Source organism: Chrysemys picta, chromosome 5 (assembly GCF_011386835.1).
Source record: "Chrysemys picta bellii isolate R12L10 chromosome 5, ASM1138683v2, whole genome shotgun sequence".
Lineage (NCBI taxonomy): Eukaryota > Metazoa > Chordata > Testudines > Emydidae > Chrysemys > Chrysemys picta.
The window spans coordinates 90,314,474-90,338,329 of record NC_088795.1 but is presented as its reverse complement, the minus strand read 5'-3'; the positions used below and the strand labels follow the sequence as shown (position 1 = coordinate 90,338,329).

At 44.7% G+C, this 23,856-nt stretch overlaps 1 protein-coding gene across 27 annotated transcripts in view; it reads left to right on the top strand.

The window, feature by feature from the left end:
* Positions 1-23,856, top strand: part of CRACD (capping protein inhibiting regulator of actin dynamics) — a 215,452-nt gene that overhangs the window by 173,293 nt on the left and 18,303 nt on the right. For 15 of the 27 annotated variants that reach the window (XM_065596839.1, XM_065596828.1, XM_065596850.1 and 12 more), the window contains 4 exons: positions 1,319-1,483; positions 6,327-6,395; positions 16,731-16,913; positions 19,724-22,904. In XM_065596839.1, the coding sequence (XP_065452911.1) occupies positions 1,319-1,483; positions 6,327-6,395; positions 16,731-16,913; positions 19,724-22,904 (3,598 nt within the window). Of the gene's footprint in view, positions 1-435; positions 706-1,318; positions 1,484-6,326; positions 6,396-16,730; positions 16,914-19,723; positions 22,905-23,856 lie in introns of those variants that run through there. The other 12 variants (XM_065596827.1, XM_065596842.1, XM_065596833.1 and 9 more) reach the window with 5 other exon arrangements.

Sequence of the window (23,856 nt, the reverse complement as noted above, 5' to 3'; positions counted from 1 at the left end):
TGGTCTCCTCATCTCAAAAAAGATATACTGGCACTAGAAAAGGTTCAGAGAAGGGTAACTAAAAAGATTAGGGGTTTGGAACGGGACCGATAGGAGAGAGTAAAGAGGCTAGGACTTTTCAGCTTGGAAAAGAGGAGACTAAGGTGGGATATGATAGAGGTATATAAAATCATGAGTGATGTGGAGAAAGTGGATAAGGAAAAGTTATTTACTTATTCCCATAATACAAGAACTATAAAGGAATAAATGGACACAAATCGGACATCAGGAATGGTAACATACAAAAGCCAGTAGGAGAACACTTCAATCTTCCTGCATCTGTAATTTTCATTCCATGCATCTGAAGAAGTAGTTTTTTACCCAGAAAAGCTTATGCCCAAATAAATCTGTTATTCTCTAAGGTGCCACCAGACTCCTCATTGTTTTTATTTATAGTATTTCAGAGAGAAGATTTTAAATCATCCCTGGAAAAGAAACAGGATTCAATGAAAGAAAAACGGGAAATGGAAAAGTTGAATGATGGAAAAGCTACAAAACTCACATTTTCTGTTGACCTACCAGTATGTGTTATAGTTCTCCTTCAGCAGAGCCTCACTGTGGAATTTCTGTGCTCTCTTGTACACCAATAGCCTTGTGGCAAGGCAGAAGGGGATCTGCAGTGGGAATACATCTGGTCAAGATTTGCAGAAGTGACTAATGACTTTGGTAATTGAATTTTTGGGAGCTCAACCTGAGATACCTTAAAGGGGCCTGATTTTTTCAGAGGCTAGATGCCCTGCATTCTCTAAAAATCAGGTTCCTTTAATGTGCAGTATTGCTACTCCTCAAACATTTAAAAATCATGTCTGGTCCCCATAATTGTGAGGTTTTTTTTAAATAATAAATGTAGGGTTCTTTTTATGGCCTTCTGGGTTGTTACCTTTGAGGATGCACTTGGTCATGAATTCAAGATTTTCTCTGCAACCATAAAGCCTAGAAATATACCTTTTTGTTTTTGTTTTAATGAAAGCTTGATTTTGATGTGTCCACATGACTCCAGAAAACACCAGTATTATGAAAGTCATAATAAAACAGCAAGAGTCTTTGTTAACTCTTGTCCTCCTCAATCAAGAGTTACTGCTGATAATTATGCTTCCTTTTCTCTGCCTTGTTGCGGTAGATATTGAATCTGGAGTTAGTTCGCTTCTTAGCCCTGGTAATCAGCCTGTGTATTTCAAATTGTTTGCAGACTATGCAGATTCCATGGGGAGAGATGGCATGTGCAGTAGAGTCGACTTCTTTCATTTGTGATATAAATACATTTTTTCTTGTTTTTCAGCAACAGTTGTCCAAGACTATTAAATTTGGACAACCACCACAAATGACAATTTCTGAGAGGACAATGGAGGAGGCAAATGCTAGTTTAGAAGAGGACTTATTACTCAGTAGCCCCATGGAGATTGAGACTCAACAGGACACAGTGCCCTCAGACAGTGATAATAAAGTAAGCATTTTAAATGGACATATTCACTACATCACACTGTTATTGAAAGCACAGAACTCACTGGGGCATAGATGCAATGTCCAGTAAGACAGAGCAGCAGGCTTTTTATGCGTGGACACACAGATTTAGTAGGACCTTTCAAATTCTGCGCCCTAGACTAATGACAAGTATATGCACTAGGAGTGATGTACTTGGAGTCCTGGGAGGGAGGCCATGATATTAGCTGTTCTAAAGGCCCACAGCTGACTTCCCACAGAGCAGGTGTCAAACATAGCATCTTTCTAAAGGTCAGGAAAAGGCTAGTGAGAGACAAAGAATACTGGATTTCACAGCGTGGGGGAGTTGTGTACAGGTGATGCATAGCAGCCTACAGGGAAAATTCTGTGTGAGAGGGATTGGAGCCTAAACCAGTTTGCCTATGGAAGACTGAGACTAGAACCCAGGCATACTGGCTGTCTAATGCTCAAACCACTGTACCTCCCAAGCCTCTGACATACCGGGCATATTGGGTAGTCTACGGGTACGTTGACACAGCAGGTAGGCATGTGCTTCCCAGCACAGGTAGACTGACGCACACTAGGGGCTTGTCTACATTTAAAACATCATTGCAGCTTTTCCACTGTAGTGCTTCAGCGTAGACTTTACCTATGCTGACAGAAGGGGTTCTCCCATCGGTATCGGCCAGTGGTCACCAACTGGTAGATCGTGATCGACTGGTCGATCCTGGAGCCTCTGACAGTCGATCACGATCTCCGGCCGCTAAAAGTCTGGCAGTGCCGCAGGGCTAAGACTCCCTGCCTGCCCTGACCCTGCACTGCTCCTGGAAGTGATCAGCATGTCCCTGTAACCCCTGGGGGGGCGTCTGCACGTGCTGCTCCTGCTTGCAGGCACCGCCCCTCAGCTCTCATTGGCCGGGAACAGGAGCTGCGTGGGCGATGCCTGCAGGGAGGGGCAGTGCACGGAGCCACGGGCCCACTCCCGGGGCCACAGAGACATACTCGCCGCTTCTAGGAGTGGCGTAGGCCCAGGGCAATCAGGGAACTGGGAGTCACCCGAGGTAAGCATCACCCGGCAGGAGCCCACACCCAAACCCCCTTCCTCAGTCCCCTCCTGGAGACAGCACCCTGAACTCCCTCTCGCACCCCAGCCCTGAGTCTCCTCCTGCACTCCAACTCCCTGCCCCAGCCCCTTCCCAGAGTCTGCACCCCAAACCCCATCCTGCACCCAAACCTCCTGCCCCAGCCCTGAGCCCCCTCATGGAGCCAGCACCCCGTACCCTCTCCTGCACTCCAACCCCCTGACCCAGCCCTGAGCATCCCCTCCTGCATCCCAACCCCCTGCCCCAGGCTCAGCCCAGAACCCACTCCCACACTCTGAACCTCTCTGCCGCACCCCAACCCCCTGCCCCAGCCTGGTGAAAGTGAGTGCGGGTGGGGAGAGTGAGTGATGGAGGGAGGCGGGATGGAGTGAGTCGTGCGGGGCCTCGGGAAAGGGGTGGGGTAGATCCTGGGTTGCACTTAAATTCGAAAAGTGATCTTGTGCGTAAAAAGGTTGGAGACCACTTTTATAAGTTACCACCTCCCTGAGGAGTGGTAGCTAAGTCCATGGCAGAATTCTTCCATCAACCTAGCACTGTCTATACAGGGATTTAGGTCAACTTAATGACAGTGTGGATTTTTCATACCCCAGAGCGACACAGCTATGCTGATCTAATTTTCTAGTGTAGACCAGGCCAAGTTCTGCTGAGCTAACACGCTGAAAATAGCAGTGTGGCTGCAGCCACGCAGGCAGTAGCTTGGGCTAGCCACTTGCATACAAACCTTCCTGAGCCCCAGGTACGTATTCGGGTAGCTATCCCGAGCTACCACTTGTGTTTCTGCAGCCATGCCGCTATTTTTAGTATACTAGCTCAAGCAGACAATATCTACGCTGGGAAACAGGCTCCCAGCTGCTGTGTAGACATACCCTCTGGGCAGAAGGAAAGCATCTGTTCCCACCTGAGCATTTATCAATTGTGTTTTTTCTGTATATTTAAAACTGTAAATTCCTGAGAGCAGGGACATAATTTCCCTGTGTATTTGGAAAGCACTGTATCTATCCATTTAAAAAAAATTATGATGCTATTAATGGAGAAAATGGCAAATACTGCAGCCCTCCTTCACTACACAAATCCTCAACAAACAGTAGCACTTCCAAATGAACTAGCACCTTTCTCTGTCAACTTCGAGCACACTGAGTGACATTTGGATCCCTTGCACAATGCCCTAGCAAAGGAGCTTTGTGCAGTGGGTGGCTGAGGAACATGGAATCTCTTCCCACTAATTCACAGTGGGATGTAGAGTCCCAATCTGTCCACAAAGCCCTCCCCTCACCCCCCCGCACTATTGTGGAGTTAAGCTCTGCACTCTGAAGTGCGTTCTGGAGTCCCCTTAATTGAGTTCTCAGATTCTTGGCTCTCCTGTGCAGCAGAAATGTATTGTTTCCACTGTATTTGTACCCTCCAGGGCTGCACAGGAAGTAGGGTTTGTGTGTCTCTCAATATTTTCCTATCTGACCCATGGGTTCCCTGCAAGAAGATTTGGCTGTCCATCTCCCATCCTACATCCCTACCCTTGCAGTAGGATGTTTGGATAAAGTTTGAGGGCCAGATTGTGTTTTTAAGTCACAGCCCTTGCTGGAGGGAGGTTCAGAGAAACTATGTTGCAGCCCGAGGAGGGATTTGGGTTGGCTCAACCAGAATTCTTCCCAAGGCTTCTCAGGGAGAGCATGCCAGAGCTGCAGTGGGTACACATACTCTACCACTGGTTGGCTTGGTACCACATTTCACCAGCTTTCAGTTGTTGCCATGCCCCTACACAGAGCCATTTGGAGGAGAAGCCATACTACACTCCCCCAAATGTGCACATGCCCAGAGCCAGGTTCCACCAAATTCCTCAACATTTGCTGATTTTCCTTTTCTCCTTCATTCGGCACTCCCTGTTCACCTTCAGTACAGTTACTGAATCATATAGAGCAAACTCTGCCTGGGAAAGGATTTCCAAAGAACTCACATCTTTTTATCTGTTTGTTTGTGTGTGTGTGCACGCACTATTTAACAAGTACATCTACTCACTTGAAGCTTTATAGCGCTTGATATAAAAATATTTTGGATTTTTCACACCTTGTGTGGTGTAGTTATGCCGACCTAATTTTCTAGTGTAGTTCAAGCCTTTGTATCTTCTCTGTGCTTCCATTTGTACACAGACAATAAGAAGGCATATACATCTTTGTACAGCACTTGGAAAGCTACAGATTAGAAATGCTAAGTATTGTTGGTGCTGTATTTCTTATATTCCATGTAGTTTTTCATTATTATTGTATAGGTAAATTGGATTAATGGCTTCAGTTCTCAATTTGATTTGGCATGGGTTTGAAATGCTAATTTTGAGGATATATACTAATATCTGCTAATGAGTCATAAAAGGAGAATCACAAAGTATACATAAAATATGTCAGAATTGAAAAACATGGGATTAAAAATCAAGCCAGTCATTTTATATCAAAGATACAAATAGGCTATAATTCGTATCACAGAAAGCTTCACAAGCTCCTAGCTAAAAGGAATCACTTAAATGTGCTCTATAATGCATAAACATAAGAGCAATTATAAAAAGACTGTTAAGTTAATGCCCTTAAATGATACAGTAATACCAAATTTAGGGTCCCAGTACTTTCCCATGCAGAGAACACCCTGCACCCAGGGTTTGCTTTTGGGGGGGCAGGGCATAGGGGAGTGTTGCCTCCATGACATGGTGTCCAATTAATTCCCTCTTGGCCCCACTGAGGGCACAAGGAGGGGGATTGGGAAGGGGATGAAGGTCAAGTTGCACTGAATAATTTTCCCCACCAAAGCAAAGCAAGCTGGTCTGTGGATAAGGCATTGGACTAGAATGCAGCAGACCTGGGTTCTGTTCCTGCCTTAGCTACTGACCTTGGGGAAAGTATTTTGCCTCAGTTTTCTCGTACCCTTTGTGTGCCTTGTCTAGTTAGATGGTAAACTCTTTGGGACAGGGACTGTCTCTTACCGCATGTGTGTACAGCACAATCTTGGTTAGGGCCTCTAGGTGCTATACTAGTACAAATGGTTAATAATGAAGTTCCTGCAGTCTTCAGGAATTAATGCAGTTCCTCCTCCAGGGCTTAGAATCCACTCCCATAAGATGGGTTCTGATGGCAGATAGCGTTTAGGAGAGCCATGGACAGCACTACTCTTGCAGCACTAATGAACCCTTACGGATGGAACTGAAAAGTCAAAGGGGCCTGCCTTTCTGTGGATCCCATTTGGCTCCAGAGGAAAGGAGTTCACAGGAAGCATTGTGTGAAATGCAATATTTCCACTCCCCTATGTAGATAATTTTTGCCTAAGAGAGGATGGGACTTTTAATTCCGTTTTATCTGGTCCATGCTTCAATCAAACTAATACACTGATTCTAAATATGACAAAATGTATTCAAAACTGCTAGAAATCATGGTAGGTCGCATTTTGCTTTGGTGTTTAGCACTAGATAATTAGGTTTAAGAATAAGTGTGAACTCTTATCATTTAGCCTGTGTAGCCTGTTGGCTCTGATATCTACAGACTCTTCTTTATAGAGAGCTACAAGATTATAAAAGTGTAGAAGAGAAAACCGTGTTACACCAGGAAGCAGAACTGTGCATCTGTCAGGCCTGTAGTGCTAGTGGGGATGGAGGAAAAGTCCTAATAGGCCTTTTCACTCTCACTTTGTGATTGCACTAGATCTTTTAATCATGTTTATTAAATCCTTTACATTCTAATATCTAGGTGTGCTAATCTTATTTTCTAGTTAAGTGACACGCCGGATTCATTAAGCCCTATGCGTGTGCCTGGGACAGGACATGAAGTAGAGAAGAAGGTAACAAAACATGAATAGTTAATTGAAGTTGTATCAAATCCTTTTCTGTTTTAATTACTTTTTCCTCCTTTGTTTTAATTTATTTTTTTAGAAAACCACCAGTTATTTTATTGCAGTATTCAGGTTTATTGTCCCAAATTCATCCAAAACTGCAGTGACACTGTACAATTCTCATGTACTGCCTTTGAGGAGACACTGGTAAATGAGTAGTGACTGAAGCTGGGAAGTCTGTTTCTATGGTAATAGATGATGACAGAAAACTGAACATAGCTCCATTCATCTGCTCTTCAAACATTCGAATTATTGCAGAGCCATCATTTTCATAAGTACTTTTACTACTTTATTATGCCTACATATCATTTAATAAAGCTATGCAAAACATTTCAAGATCTTTAAACAACTGATTCTCTGATAAACCTGTGTTTAACCTTTGTGGATTTCAGAGCTGTCTTGAAAAAAAGATACTAATTTTTCCTCTGTAGAAGACTTCCCCTCCCTTTCTGAGTTCACAACAATTGCAAATCTAACAGTGGTAGCTAAATGGACTATGTGGAGAGACTTTTGATTTTTGTCACCTCTTAAAGGTTAGTTTCTTGTGTACTCACTTGTAATTTTCCCAATATAACAGCATTTGCTGTTGCAAGACCTATAGTAGATACAATAAGATTCATCTGCCAGTGCTTCACCCAAGCATTGTAAGGTTTTTTTCTTTTTGCAGGGTGCAAAGTGTTTTCAGTATGGCTGGAAATAGTCCCAGTCCTGCAAACACTTACTCATATGTACAACCTTATTCATGAAAATAATCCTGTTGTGTTTAATGACAGCTGCCTACATGAGTGAAGTTACACTCGTGCATAAGTATTTGCAGTATCTGGGCCCAAATATTTGCAATCCAAAAGACACAGCATGGGCTCTGATTTGATTCTCTGATTTCAACAGGAGATTTTCATATACAATGAGAAATTTTACTTGTCACTTTATGCTTAGAACTCAACACCAGTTTTGAGGAATGTATACTTTAGTGTCGCCTTATACCAATTAAATATAGCTTTGGAAACTCATGTAATAGTAAGTCCAACTGATTCAGGCCTAAAGGCTGAACATAATAACTAAAATACCTGAAATACAACACTCCATATGTAAGCAAACCTGAGATTTAAAAAAATAATAAATGTTGGGTTCTTATTATTTCTCTACTGATTTCTGAGGTTTTAGCATGTCCTCACATAATATTTTCAAGCTTTTCTCCACAACCATGACATCAAGAAACTTAATTTTGTTTTAAATAAAAGCTGAGAGTCTCTCCAGGTTGGGCTTAAAGAAAAACATCAAAATATTGTGAAAGTCATGATAAAATCATGAGAGTTGGCAACACTAAAAAATGTGACCCTGCTGAAACTTTAGCTGCTAATCTGTCTTCACAGCTGATTAATAGGAGTTGATAAAAATTTGTAATGTTAGTTATGCCCCAGTTGGGGTATCCAATTAGTATGAATGAAAATTATTTCCTTAGTCATGGAGTGTTTCTCTAAAACAAAATACCAAGTTATTTCTTGAAAGTTGTTAATAAATTAACACATCTGAAGATAAACTTTTTTTTTTTTTACTGCTTAAACTGACCAGCTGTCCTCATTTGGTTCACTGTGTGCGACCCAGGAACCTCTTGGTGCCAATTGGTGGAGGGCACAGGGAATGCATAGGATTTTACAGGGATCCTGGGGTCAGATACATCCATATCAAGTTAACCAATGGGTGATATGTAAGGTCTCTATCAAGAGTCAGTAGCCCAGTGATCATCATAATCATTCTGAAATGTTATGTACAGATAATATTTAAGAACTTATGTATCCACACTGGAAATTCTTCTTTGAGTGCTGGTCCCTATGTGTATTCCACTCTGGGTAGACCTATGCTCCATGACCCCGGAGCTGGAGAGTTTTGAAAGCAGTGTCCATTGGTCCACACATACGTCCTGTCTCACCTCATGCCTCTGACCGAGATGATAAAGGGTGGGGTGGACCAACCATTCCCCAGTTCCTTCTCACCACTGCATGGTCTTGGTCCAGTGTCCAAAGCTTTGGTTTTATTCCTTTATTTGTGAACATTTATATCGATATCTGTAAATAGTTTTTATAAGTTTTTAGAGTTTAAAGTTTTATCTGATAGTTTTTAGTGTTTTATAGTTAGTCTCCCTGACCTGGAGAGGCCCCGTCCCTCCATTACCCTGCTTTGGGTATTGGACTATGCCCAGGACTTGGGGCTTCAAAATTTGTGCATCCTGCCCATGCTCCTTCTCGATCAGCAACGAGCACCAGTGCTGTCTGTACTGCCTCGAGGAAGCCCACAGCGTAGCAAGGTGCACTATCTGTCGTTCATTCCTCAGTTGGACCTGGGAAGGATGGGAACTTCGCCTTAGGAAGCACCTAATGGAAAAGACCTTAAGGCCACTGTCGGACCCAGGCTGGACCCACCCCATACATCAGCCAAGCTCAGCAAGGAGTGCGTGTCCTGCCACAATGTTCAACTCATGAGTGAGGAAGTGCACACCCACAGATTCCTCAGCAGGGTCTTGTTGGTGGCAGAGCAGGGAGCATGCCCAAAGCAAGCAGGTCTCTGAGCTCAGCCCTTGGAGCTTGAACCTTGTTCTGTCAGTACTCACTAAGCCTTCCCTTGAACCATTAGCTTCTTGTTCCATGTCTCTCCTAGCAACCATCACCTCAGTTAAGTGGAGTGATGATCTAAGGTGCAGCTAATAATCTGGGCTGCACTGCTTCTCTGGGAGCAGCAAATCTGTGAATACTGCAAGTGTCCAGGGTGGAGTAGGAGTTGGATGGTCCAGGGGGGACATGCGGGGGATTGGGGTGTGCCTATCACTAACCTGTAGAGAGACAGTGGGAGTGCTTGCGTTGTCTCTGGTTGATGGAGTTGGGAGCTGACCCTTGGCAAGCACAGACAAAGCTTCCTCACGCTAAGGTCAGGTGGTAGCGAGGTGCCTCTCAACCCTGGGTATTACCTGGGAAGTGTCACTGTAGCACAGTTGGCAAGATCTACACCCCATTTTCTGGTTAGCCAAGGGTCACACTCCAAACACTTATATACTAAACTCAAAAGTCAGAAAATTGGAAACGGTTAAAGTAAAAGATTACAATTTGTTATTTTCCATTTGTATATTTTGGGTAAGAGAAATAGAACAAAGGAAAGGATGGGATGAATAAATCAGAGACATATGCTAAACATACCAAGCGTCAGCTGGCAAAACTGTGCAGAATGTGTCTTAAATGCTACAGATCAAATATGGAGGGATGAAAGCTTTGTTCCTGGAAGATAACAAGTACCAGGAGGAACTTATTAATCTATTAAAAGTGCCTGAGCCCAAAGGAGGGGCAGATTTAAGGAATCAATCTGGCACAATTCCCAGTGAAACAGCAATGCAGTTAGTGCTGGTCAAGATAAAGATCAGAAAACTGGAAATAAAAGAGAGCGCCCAGGAAAGGGAGATGGTAACAGAGAAGCAAAAATGGGAGGCATATGAACAGCAGCAGGAGGCAGAGAAAGCAGGACAAGAGGAGGCCCACCAGAGAATACTGGAGCTGGAACACCAAAAGCGTGAAGATCAAGAGAAGGAAAGGGAGCAGAGCTTAAAAAGCTGGAAATGCAAGGACAGAATCCACACCCCATAGGTACTCCGCACCAGGGATCACCCAGCTGGGACAAACTGTGCCCAAGTCACTAGGAGACTGATAGCATTGAAGAATATTTGACCACCTTTGAAAGGATATGCAAGGTACATAAAATCCATGGTGACCAGAGAATGACTGTGTTAGTCCCCAAATTGACTGGTAAAGCTTTACAAGTGTTCAATTATATGGCTGTAAATGATGTTATGTTGTATGGTCTGTTTAAAGGGTCAGTGTTAAAAAGGTTTCAAATTACACCAGGGGCATACCACCTAAAGTGTAGAAATTTCAAAAAAGTTAATATAAAAAAGTCCCGAGCAGCTGTGGAAGCTGCAGCTGATACTGCTGATTTATACCTACAAGTGAGACCATTCATAGAGTGCACGTACTCAAGAGAAGGTCAAAAGCTTGCTGTAATAGGGGTCCCTGGTTTATTCCTGGGGAAAAGGAGGGTGAGGAGAGAACTAAGCTCATACCATCCCAGTACCAGTCATCTGCTGATAACCCTAATTATCAGACTCCAACCCAAGGGGACGGCTGAAGAAAGTGCTACTTGAGTAGTCTCTTGAACCCATGAAGAAACAGTGCCTCAGTAATGGGGAGTCCAAATACAGTGCCAGATCTTCCCAGGTTAATGCAGCTACCCTTGAGTTGGAGACTTCAGTGGTGACAGAGGGGATTCCAGTTAATTTTGTCAGGTCTGATCTCCTTGAGGTAGACAAAGAGTTTAAGGAGGTTCAGCAAGGACAAGTGCAGAGTCCTGCACTGCTACAGACTAGGGACTGAATGGCTAGGCAGCAGTTCTGCAGAAAAGGACCTAGGGGTTACAGTGGATGAGAAGCTGGATATGAGTCAACAGTGTGACCTTGTTGCCAAGAAGGCTAATGGCATTTTGGGCTGTATAAGTAGGAACATTGCCAGCAGATCGAGGGACGTGATCATTCCCCTCTATTTGGCATTGGTGAGGCCTCATCTGGACTACTGTGTCCAGTTTTGGGCCCCACACTACAAGAAGGATGTGGAAAAATTGGAAAGAGTCCAGCAGAGGGCAACAAAAATGGTTAGGGGGCTGGAGCACATGACTTATGAGGAGAGGCTGAGGGAACTGGGATTATTTAGTCTGCAGAAGAGAAGAATGAGAGGGGATTTGATAGCTGCTTTCAACTACCTGAAACGGGGTTCCAAAGAGGATGGATCTAGACTGTTCTCAGTGGTAGCAGATGACAGAACAAGAAGCAATGGTCTCAAGTTGCAGTCGGGGAGGTTTAGGTTGGATTTTCGGGAAAAACTTTTTCACTAGGAGGGTGGTGAAGCACTGGAATGGGTTACCTCAGGAGGTGGTGGAATCTCCTTCCTTAGAGGTTTTTAAGGTCAGGCTTGACAAAGCCTTGGCTGGGATGATTTAGTTGGGGATTGGTCTTGCTTTGAGCAGGGGGTTGGACTTGATGTCCTCCTGAGGTCCCTTCCAACCCTGATGTTCTATGAACGGGGGAGGCTTTTTGTAGAAGAGGGGAGGATGTACACAGAAGCCCCATTTAGTAAAAAAACAAAAGTCCTGGGGAGCCCTATAAACAATTGATTGTGTGAAGCTCATGCTACTAGCCCACGATTGCCCTTTTGCCGATCGCTTGGGAACAGAGCTATGAAAGCTTAAAGAAAAAATTCTTTTGGCCTAATATTCAAAATGATGTAAAGGAAAAATCTTGTGACTTATGTCAAAAGCAGAAAAAGCCTCTAGGGCACTGCAAGGCTCCTGTGCATCCTTTACCAAAGAAGATTTTTTCAGGATTGCCACAGATATCACCCCAGCCAACCCGGGGTGGGAGGGGATGCGGAAGGTTTCTATTAGTAACGGTGGATTTTGCCACCAGATAACCAGGGGCAACTGCCTTGTCTAATGTGGAAGCTGAAACAGTTGCTAAGGCACCTTTCTCAATATTCAGCAGGGTGGGTTTTCCAATAGACATCAGATTTTGCCCGGGGGCGGGGGGGGGGGGGGCAATTTTATGTCCCAGCTATTGCGCGAGTTGTGGAGGATGTGTTGGGTAGAGCAATTGAAATATGCCCCATATCATCTAGAGACAAATGGGTTACTTGAGAGGTTCAGTGGGACCCTGAAATCTATGCTGACAAAGTATGTAAACAAGAGGGCAAGTGACTGGGATGTAATGTTGCACTGTCTTTTTGTTTGCTTACCACGCAGTGCCACAAGAATCCACATGGTTTGCCCCATTTGACCTCGGTATGGGAGAAAGGTCAGAGGTCCCGGATCTCAGTAGAGACTCCTGGGAGAGTGGCACTGAGGCACAGGGGAACTGGTGGCTGAATAAGTGCAAAGGTTTTAAGGAGGATTTAAAGGAGGGGTGGGCAAACTATGGGTTGCATCCAGCCTGTCAAACCTTTTAATCTGGCCCTCGAGCTCCATTGCCCCACTCCAGCCAAGGAGCGGGGCTGGGGGCTTCCCCTGCTCCGCCCACCCAGTGCTCCAGTCGGGGAGCAAGGCTGGGGGCTTCCTCTTCTCTGCCTGCCCAGTGCTCCAGTTGGGGAGTGGGGTCGGGGGCTTGTCCTGCTGCTCCCGCCCAGCGTTCCTGCGTGTTCATGACCGGCACGAGGGCATGCATGTTATTCCAGCTGCACAACCCAAACACGCCTCACATGCCATCAGAGCCTGGAACATGCAAGCCCACATGCCTGCTACTTGTTGGCTTAGGTGACTCTGATGTTTTAGTAGTGTTAATTTTTCCATTGTTGAAGATAAAACAAAGAGTAGTTGGCCAGGGAGTGCTCAGTGATGGTTTTCAAAGTTGTGGGGTGTTGGGACCTACATGGGAGGAGATTTCTGAAAGCAGGGGGCTGGTGAATCTCGATCAGTTCCAATGACTGGAGTCTGATGCCCGACAAATCCAGGCTAGAGAGAAAGGGCGTGGAAGGGGGTAAATTGGTTTAATTATTGTAATATGTTGTTATGATGGTGTATTTATAATAGTAAGTAAGGTTTTATGTTTATTTCCACTAAAATGTATCTTTTTAAGATAAAGTTTATTTGAAAATCTCTGAATTGTTAATTTCGTGAGCATTCATGGCCCGCCATACAATTTCCATATCCAGATCTGGCCCTCAGGCCAAAAAGTTTTCCCACCCCCGATTTAAAGTCTGTGCTGGGGATGGTGCAGCAAAACCTCACAAAGAGCCACGCAGCTCAGAACCTTTTTTTGTTTGTTTGGATGAATTTTAAATCTCTGTCTAGTTTTCTTGAATCTGTTTAACATTAGTTGTTGAAAACAACTTGACGTATTTTTCACCAACATTTGTTGTAACAGGTTATTGTAACAGCATATGAACTTTCATATCCTTTTTACAATTAAACTCACTATTAGGGTAAATTTTTAGACCCAATTATCACAACATAATATAAGGTTTTGTGCTGATTACAGAAAGTTTAATGCTGTCAAGGTTCCTGGTACAATACCCAGAATCAATTACATGCTAGACACACTATGCATGGCAAAGTTCCTGAGCACCCGGGTTTAACAAATGGGGTTTGGCAAATTCCCTTAGACACTGAAGTGCAGACAAAAATCTGCCTTCATTACTGAATTGGGACTTTTTGAGTTGAAAGTGTTACCATTTTGTTTAATCAGTGCAGGAACCACACTTCAGAGGCTCATTAAGCAAGTGCTAGCTGGGTCATAGGATTTTGTTTGAGCCGACATAGATGATATTGCCCTCTTCACCTGTTTTATGCAGAGTAGTGTTGTAGCCATGTTGGTTCCAGGATATTAGAGAGTAATATAGTATCTTTTGTAGGACCAACTTCTGTTGATGAGAGAGAGAGAGAGAGAAGCTTCCGAACTGTGAAGAGCTCTATGTTAGCTTGAAAGCTTGTTTCTCACTAACGGAAGTTGATCTAGTAAAAGATATTACCCACCTTGTCTCTCTAATTGCCATCTTCAGCAGTTCCTGGTCAGATCATAAAAGCCACTTAGGAATTGTGCTGAAGAAATCCAAAGATGCACGTCTCACGGTAAAGGTGTCAAAGTGTTAAATAGGGGCAGCTGAAATCCCTTATTCGGGTCACTAGATAGAAAGGGGCCAAAAAACAAATTAAGTCTTTCATAGGCTTGGCGAACTATTGTTGCAGGTTTGGGGAAGATTTCAGCAATAGTGTGTCTGCAAAAAAGACACAGCCAGACAAGGCAATTTGGACTGCAGCGTGTCAAGAAAGCTTTGACACAGCAAAAAAAATTCTGTCAAAAATTTGGACTGGTTCTGGCCAGTCCAGACTTTGACAAGATATTTGACGCCTGTGTTCTAATGCATCTAACACTGGCTTGGGAACAGTCCAAATGCAAGCAGGCAAAGTCAACAAAAAACATCCTATTACTTTCTTAAGTAAAAAACTGACTTCTCCTGCCCCCCCAAATAAAACTACTCTGTCATAGAACGACAATTTTTTGTGATTGTGTGGGTGGTAAAGCAACTGAGGTCATACCAATGTAACAGAAACTTCAGAGTCCTAACAGTCCATTCTTCGTAAATATGGCTTCACAGATGAAAGATACGAACTCCAGACTGCTACATTGGAATATAGTGCTCCAAGAATATGATATGGAACTTGTACATATTACAGGCAAAGAAAATATAGTTGCAGATGCACTGTCCAGGCAAGAGTGTTTCCAGCTGATGCCTATAGGTTAACCAGTGGCTAACTCTACTGCATCAAAATAAAGCCAGGAACTTCTTAGTGCCAACTGTTAGCAGGCACAGGGAATGCATAGAGTTTTTATAGGGATTCCTTGGGTCAGATATACATATTAAGTTGACCAAAGGGTGCATGTAAGGTCTGTATCAAGAGGCAGTAGCCCACTTGTCATCATAATCATTTCAAAATTTATGTACAGATAATATTGAATGGGTTATGTTTCTATACTAGAAAATGTGTTCTCAAAGCTTTGGGGTTAAGGCAGGTAACCAAGCGGTGACATGTCTTAAACAGGTTCCTTTCAAACAGCAGGTACAGATGCTTATCTCTCTGTCTGGTCTTGGGGTAGTGAGCATTGTAAGTCTTACAATGGAGGCCTATCTGCATACTGAGCCTGAGACCAGTCAAAATCTACAAGAGAGGAAATTTATAGAAAAAAATAAACAGCAGGAGAGGATCCTGTTTACTAGTAAAGATAATAGATTGTGGGGGGATATATCTGAGAACTGAGAGGATGCTCTCGTTCCTTCACCTAGGAGACAAGCTAAGAGTGTGGCTTGCCTAATGAAAAAGGGATCACAGCCTGCCTGGCTGGAAAATGCTGACGATCAACACTTTATTAGACATGAGAGGATCTTGTTCATTAAGTCTAGGTTCTAGAATGCCTGTTACAATTTTATTTTATATGTAACTAATTGTTTCCAATACTACTACTTGCTGTCACTTGAATCTCTATAGTTTGTTAAATAAACTTCTACTCATTTTCACTATAAACTTATCGAAGTGTTGTGTGCTAAATGAGCAGTGAACTAAAATGTAATTAGTAAGCTGGGGTGTTCTGCTTATTTGGGAGCAGCAAATCTGTGAATACTGTGTATGTCCAGGGAACCCAGGGACTGGACATGCCAGGGGAATGCTCAGAGGGCTTTGGGGTTGGAGTGTGTCTATCACTAATCTGCAGAGAGAGAGAGAGCAGGGCCTGTGTGAGCCTAGAGAGGGGAGTGCTTGTGTTGCCTGTGGCATCAGAGAACTGACCCATGGTCAGGCACAGACAAAGCTTCCTTATGATAAGGGCAGGTGGTAATGAAGTGCCTAACAACCCTCAGTACCCCAAGGAAGTGTATGATCACCAGCTCCAAGAGTTATTCATATTTTTGCCTATAAACTATACTGATGCAGTGTTAAGATTGCACAGTTCAAAAAAGATGGGAATGCAAAAGTCCCAGTTCCTACAGTAACATAAACTTGTCCGTGTGGCACAGCCTATGTGTTTTGTGACATATAGAGATATGACCTATATTACATATGCATTTAGGGCTCAGTTGTGCCCAGCCCTGCACAGGAGGAGGGTGGGGGAGAGGTTGCAAGGAACGTCTCTTGCCCTTGCATCCCCTGGTAGAGCTAAGTAGAACAGCAATCTCTGTGCTCCCAGCAGTGCAGGGATTGCTCCAAGCTAGTTCCACTACTACTGCTAACCTCCCCAAATGAGACTGAGAGAGGCAAAAATGGGGGGCCATCCTGTTGCCCTGCTTCTGCATCAGTCAGCAGAGCTGGCCACACATGAGGGAGTACACCAAGCATGATGCAGTGGCCATGGTCCCACTGTACTCCAAGAAGCATTGTACCTGCCTGAGGCATAAGGTTTCTAGCATTTCCCACTGGGGTGGGGTGGCTCGGCTCTGCAGCACTCCCTATTGTAGGCTCTGTTGTAATGCTTAGATTGATTTATCTTTCCTATCTTTCAGCCATTTTTGATGTAGCCTCACTCAAAAGAGCATGGTGGGAATTACTTACAGAAGAATTCATGTCTTTTTTTTTACCTTTGGCAAACTTTCCTCGTTTTGCATGTTTTCTACTAACTATTTTTTTGTTTGCATACGTACAGAAATATTTTTTGTTTTAAATCTCTTTGTATGGTTTTAATGAGGGTTATTTTGTATATATGGTACAAAACAGGTCACTCCAGTCAAATCGTCTCGGTCAAAAAGACACATTTCCTCTGGTGGCACAATTGAATCGATCAATCTTGATGCGGTCCCCCGGGCAGTCGCTCGTCTGGACAACAGTGCGGCTAAGCACAAGCTCTCCATAAAGCCAAAAAAACAGAGGCTGTCAAGAAAACACAGAAGTTTAACAAAGGTATTGAACTGATTTGGGTGGTCAAATGGTGAGATGAGATGGTCTGCTTTAGAAACTGTAGTCAGTACTCACAAAACAGGTAGTGTTTACCTCCATGTAGCTATCTGGGGCTGATGATGTGCTGCACCCATCCAGGAGAGTTCCAGGAGGCACTGTGAGGGCGCAACGTGCTCTCTACCCCACAATCAGCCAGCTCCATTGACCCGTGTGGAAGGAGGCTGAGCCATGGTCCTTTCTCGTTTCCCTTTCTCACTCCTTATGCTAGCTGGGAAAGGGCCCTGTGTACCCTTCCCCTCCTGGTGTGCCCCTGCCATAATCTGGACATTGGGCTTTCAAAAGAAATACTTCACAATCTAAACAACGATAGGAAAGGAATGATGGAAGGAGCCCCTACGTCTCTCCCCCACTGCCCTCCCTCCTCTCCAGGAAACCGAAAGCTTGGGTAGACAGACACACGCTAACTCTGCTTGATCTAGCACACAAAAAATAGCAGAGTAGCCAGGAGTAGCTCTGGCTAATGCCTGGTACAAACCTGCCTGGAACCTCTGAGTACATACTTGGGTGGCTAATCTGAGACGCTGCCTAAGCTACCTCCTGACTACAGTGCTATTTTTGGTACACTAGCTTGAGCAGAGCTAGCACGTCTGTCCACCCAAGCTGGAAAGTACACTCCCAGCTGCAGGGCAGACATACTCTGAAACAAACAAAATACCTCTTGTACCACTGATCCACCTCATGGTATCCCATTTAATCACAATGGCTATCTTCGTTAAGCAGCAGTTATCACACCTATCCACTAGCATAGAAAAGCTGGGGATCTCCAGATTTTCTATGATTTTTAGGTATCAGGGGTAGCCGTGTTAGTCTGAATCTGTAAAAAGCAACAGAGGGTCCCGTGGCACCTTTAAGACTAACAGAAGTATTGGGAGCATAAGCTTTCGTGGGTAATAGGGTTACCATACGTCCGGATTTTCCCGGACATGTCCGGCTTTTGGGGGCTCAAATCCCCGTCCGGGGGGAAATCCCCAAAAGCCGGGCATGTCCGGGAAAATCGGGAGGGAGGGCTGGGCCGGGGTCGCGGGGCCGGGCGCGCGGTGCGGGGCCGGGGTCCAGGGGCGCAGTGCCGGGGCCGCGGGGCCGGGCCGCCGAGGGGGTGCGCTGGGCCGCGGGGCCGGGAGCCGGGGGGTCGGGCCGGGAGCCGGGCCGCCGGGGGGGTGCGCGGGGCCGGGGGGGTTCGCGGGGCCGGGAGCTGGGGGGTCGGGCCGGGAGCCGGGCCGCCGGGGGGGTGCGCTGGGCCGCGGGGCCGGGCCGCCGGGGGGGTGCGCGGGGCCGGGGGGGTTCGCTGGGCCGCGGGGCCGGGGGGTCGGGCCGGGAGCCGGGCCGCCGGGGGGGTGCGCTGGGCCGCCAGGGGCCGGCCGGCAGTGCTGGGCGGGCCGGGGGTGGTCGGCCGGGGGCCAGGGCCGGCACCCCAGGGCCCGAGCCGACCCAGGCTGGAGCCGCCGGGGGGGCCAGCCTGGGCCGCGCCTCCTCCCCCCACACCCCCTCTTACCTGCCCAGGCTTCCCGCGAATTAAATGTTCGCGGGAAGCAGGGGAGGGGGCGGAGACTTTGGGGAGGGGGCAGGGCTGGGGGCGGGGCCAGGGCCCCGTGGAGTGTCCTCCTTTTGGAGGCACAAAATATGGTAACCCTAGTGGGTAAGAACCTCACTTCTTCAGATGCAAGTGAAGAAGTGAGGTTCTTACCCACGAAAGCTTATGCTCCCAATACTTCTGTTAGTTTTAAAGGTGCCACAGGACCCTCTGTTGCTTTTTACGTGATTTTTAGGTAGCTCCCAGATTTCTGCATTGGAACCATCAGCTTGGGGAGCCCCGACTAATTGGGGTTCAGCCGAGGCAGGCAGAGAGTAGCAGCCAAGCAGCATTTCCTTTACCATTGTTCCTCCTGTTCTTGCCATCACTGCACAGCTGCTCTCTATGGGGCTGCGTGCTTTGTGTGGAAACAGCCAGCCTTGCAGAGAGAACAGACAATGCTTTTGAACAGATGCTTAATGTTTCTGAGCCTTAACAGAACAAACTCTGGAGCTTACAAAGTGGTTAAATGTGGGACAGTGCTGGAAACGTGAATGTTACATTCTAAAATATGTTCACATCATGGGTGGCCAAAGTGAGGCCTGTGGGCCGCGTGAAGCCCTGTGTGATTGTGGTCACCCTCATGTGGCCTGTGGTGACTACAGATCCCAGCATACAATGCTCCTCAATGAGCCCAGTGGCCTCCTTAGCTTTTGGCTTTGGTGGTGTGTATCAGTATGCTCTGCGCTTCAGACCCAGTTTTATGGTGAGGGTGGCTGCTGCCTACTCCATTTTACACAAATCATCTGTGGCCCTTAGACTTCCCTGAAGGTGCTGCTTGGTTAGTCAGAATTTGGGCACCATTGATTTACATGCATTAGTGTAAACCGTGATTTATTATTTAGTATTATCATGTTGTTGGTGCCAGGATGTATCCTTTCTTTTACAGAATATCACTCCTGTAAAATGGTGAAACAGATAAACCAACATGTTGTTCAGTTACTCCAATATGTCATGGGTTGTGATACTGTAACTCATGAGTTAATGTGTGTAGACTCTGTACTCAAATATAGTAAAAATATGACTTTCTAACAAAGGACAAAAGTAAAATGATCTATATCTCAAGCCAATTGTTAAAAAATAGACTAGTTAGTTTGCAACTGATCAGTTTACCATTCTGTACAGTGAAGAAAGGGAACGATAACCAATATTAAGTAAATCTGATTTTGTTTCCTAACATTAGGATTCACAAAGCATAACAGCTACAGAGTTTGAGCAAGAAAACCCAGAAACCCACCAGTACAGAGAGACATACCCAGATGACAATGGACTAATTGGCACAGCTAAGCCAACCCAGAACAAAGCGGGGCAAAAGCAGCTTGAGTTTGCAGATGAGAAAAGAAAGCAAGAAAATCACTGGAGAATGCTTGAGGCAAAAGAGAAAAGACAAATGGCAGAAGCAGAGGAAAAAAAACATCTGGAAGAACAAAGATGCCAGGAAGTTGAAGAGATGCAAAGTGAACAGGAGAGAAGGCGTTGTGAGGAAGAGAAAAGGCAGCATCTCCTTGAGGAGGAGAAACATTTGAAAAGAAAAGAGCAGAGGCACCAGGAGGAGAAGAAAAGACAACAAGAAGAACGGAGACGACAGGAACTGGAGGAGCAGAAAAGACTGGAAGAAATGAGACGACAGGAACTGGAGGAGCAGAAAAGACTGGAAGAAATGAGACGACAGGAACTGGAGGAGCAGAAGAGACTGGAAGAAATGAGACGACAGGAACTGGAGGAGCAGAAGAGACTGGAAGAAATGAGACGACAGGAACTGGAGGAGCAGAAGAGACTGGAAGAAATGAGGCGACAGGAACTGGAGGAGCAGAAGAGACTGGAAGAAATGAGACGACTGGAACTGGAGGAGCAGAAGAGACTGGAAGAAATGAGACGACTGGAACTGGAGGAGCAGAAGAGACTGGAAGAAATGAGACGACTGGAACTGGAGGAGCAGAAGAGACTGGAAGAAATGAGACGACTGGAACTGGAGGAGCAGAAGAGACTGGAAGAAATGAGACGACTGGAACTGGAAGAGCAGAAGAGACTGGAAGAACGGAGACGAGTGGAACTGGAGGAGCAGAAAATAAAAGAACTGGAAGAACAAAGGTGTCATGAGATTGAAAAACAGCATCAGGAGGAACAAAAAAGACACGAATTGGAAGAACAGAGACAAGAATTTGAGAAAAGGCATCTTCAGGCTGAACAGAAGCTGCAGCAGGAGGAAGAAGCTAAGAGACTGGAAGAACAAAGCCAGCATCAGAAGGAAAAAAAGAAGAGACGAGAAGAACAAACTCTACTAAAACTGGAGAAGCAAAAGAGACAAGAAGAACAAACTCTACTAAAACTGGAGAAGCAAAAGAGACAAGAAGAACAAAGAAGACATGAACCAGCAGAACAAACGCACCTGGAGAGTGAAGAGAGAGAACAACAGGGGAAATTTAAAATAAGGCAAGAGGAATTAAATGAACAAGAACTGAAAGAACAGACAGAAATACATGTGGATGGACAACAGCATCTGGAAAAGCAAAAAGAACAAGAGCAAGCCATAAGACAGCAACAGGTCAAAGAAGAAGTGAGTTCTGTGGATGCTGGTAGGGAATCCATGGAGAAGCAGCTTCAAGAAGAATCAAACCAACAAAAAACAAAACAATCACAGAAAGGGAAAGAAACAGTGCAAGAAAAGCTAACACCAAAGCAGAAGAGAGAAGTTGAAGCTCAGGAGCAGAAGATAGGTGAAGAACTAAGATGGCAGGAAGTAGATGAAAGGCAGGCTATGCACAGACCATTCACATTTCAAGTGTCATCGGGAGAGAAACAGATCATATTTCAGAAAGTGAATTTGAGCCCTGTTACTCCTGTCAAAGAGGCAGCACACCATTCTGCCCTCAAAGAATCCAAGACCCACAAATTTAGCAAAGGTTCTACTGCACTTCCCTACTCTTTGAGTGTCCCACACACAGCTATTTTGGTTACTGGAGCACAGCTTTGTGGCACTGCCGTAAACCTGAATCAGATCAAAGATACAGCTTGTAAATCTTTACTTGGTTTGACAGAAGAAAGAAAAAACCTGGATATTCCCCCACCAGAAAACACCCAGAAAACTACTCTTGATCCCAAATCTAGCTGCAGTAAAATGAAGTATACACAGGAGACATTGAACAACCAGGACATATTAGCTGAATGGGCTTCTATTAGATCTAGAATGCTAAAGAGTGCAGAAAACAACAAGCTAAATGAAAAAGACCGAGTAAGTGTCTGTAGATACAGTGATGACTGGACACCCAAAGGACATGGTGCTTCCCATGGCAATTTAAGGAAAACCCTTTCTGCAAACGCAAAATTTTCCATAACACCAGCATGGCAGAAATTTTCAGAAACCTCAAAAGCCAGTGCAGATGCTGAGAGTGCAAGTGGTGCAGAAGGTACTGAACCAGAGAACACAAGAAAAAAGACAGATTCATCCAATGATGCAAATGATGATGTGGCTGCTCACAATGAGACTCCAGCTTGTAAAGATAATGCAACTGAAATGGCTACAAAGAGGGAAACACACCTTGAAATGGCAAACAACACAGAAGGCTATAAGTTTGCCAAAGATCTTCCATCTTTCCTTGTTCCAAGCCTCTCTCATTCTCCAGGAAAAGAACTGCCCCAATCAGAATCTCCAGCTACTTTGGAAAGTCAGCAGAACACTGGTACAAGAAAACTGGATAAAACAGCACCACGTGAAGAAGAAAATGTTTCTCCATTTGGGATAAAGTTAAGAAGGACAAATTACTCCTTGCGTTTCCACTACGATCAACAGGAGGAGCAAAAGAAAAAGAAAAGATACAGTGCAGGAGATAGTTTTGATGGTGTACCTGCCCCACTAGTTACAACAGAAAGTGGAAAAGAAACCATTAATACCGCTCTAAAAGACAGTATATCCCCTAGCCTAGAGAGAAGGGATGCCACTGTTAATGTTTTAAAAGACTCTTCAAATAATGTTTCGGAGAACTCAGACACAACAGTTACACTGTTATTCCCATCGACCAACAGCCAGATTCCGTTACCTAGTCATGAGAAACCTGTGTGTAAATCATCACTCCAACAGAAACCTGCATTAGCTCCAAAGCCCACAAACCAGACCCCGCCATCCTCTCCTCTTTCTAAAATGAAGAGATCAAACTTAGCTGACATGTTAGGTCAAAGGGCGGCTAAACCTGAGTTAGACACCACCTGGAAAAAAGAAGACAGTAAAGTGAACGTGGTGCACTCGCCAGCACAGAATGAGAACAAAAATGAAGAGGAAGAAACCAGAGAAAAGAAGTCATTTTTCCCATCTATCACCATGCCATGGAGAGAGAAAGCTGACAAAAAGCCTGAGCCACTGAAAAAAGGTATGCAACGTGAAAGTGTCACATGTAACTCTGGGTCATGTTTCCAGAATGAGAGGCTGGAGGTTTGTGTGCAGAATTTTGGCCTTAAATGTAGACTATTATTAATCCTTATTTGGTTTGGTAACAACTTAGTGCCAGCAGTGTACAAATAAATCAGGAGACTAATTCCAGTTTCAACAAGTTTACAGTCTGGTTTAGACACAGACAAAACAGATCAGACATAAATAATAAATGATACCCTAGTGTGTCTGGTAGTGGCAATTTAGGCATCTAATTGTGGTCTCTCAAGGAAGTGTGTTTTAAAGAAGCAATTGAAGTCTCTTGTTCAGTCAGAAGATATGGATAGAGATCTCCTTAATGTTTTTAATTAAATAAATACTAGTGTGAATTGTGTGATTATGAGAGACTTTAACTTCCCAGATATTATCATAGTAGGGTCCAGATTTTCCTGGATGTGCTAGCCAACAGATTTCTTCACCAAATAGTTGCTGAACCAACAAGAGGGGATGCCATTTTTGATTTGGTATTGGTGAGCAGTGAGGACGTCATAGAAGAACTGGTTGTAGAGGACAACCTTGGTTTGAGTGATCATGAGCTAATTCAGTTCAAACTAAATGGAAGGATAAACAAAAATAGATCTGCAATTAGGGCCCCTGATTTCAATAGGGCTAACTTTAAAAAATTAAGGGAATTAGGGAGTGGACTGGACTGAAGAACTCAAGGATCTCAATGTGAAGGAAGTTTGGAATTAGTTTCTTCAACTTTGACTTAAAGTATCTGAAGTTTGCATCCCAAGCAAGGGGAAAAAATTCATAGGGAAGGGTTGCAGACCAAGCTGGATGAACAAGCATCTCAAACAAGTGATTAAGAGAAAGCAGAAAGCCTACAAGGAATGGAAGATGGGATGAATCAGCAAAGAAAGCTACCTCTTGGAGGTCAGAAAGTGTAGGAT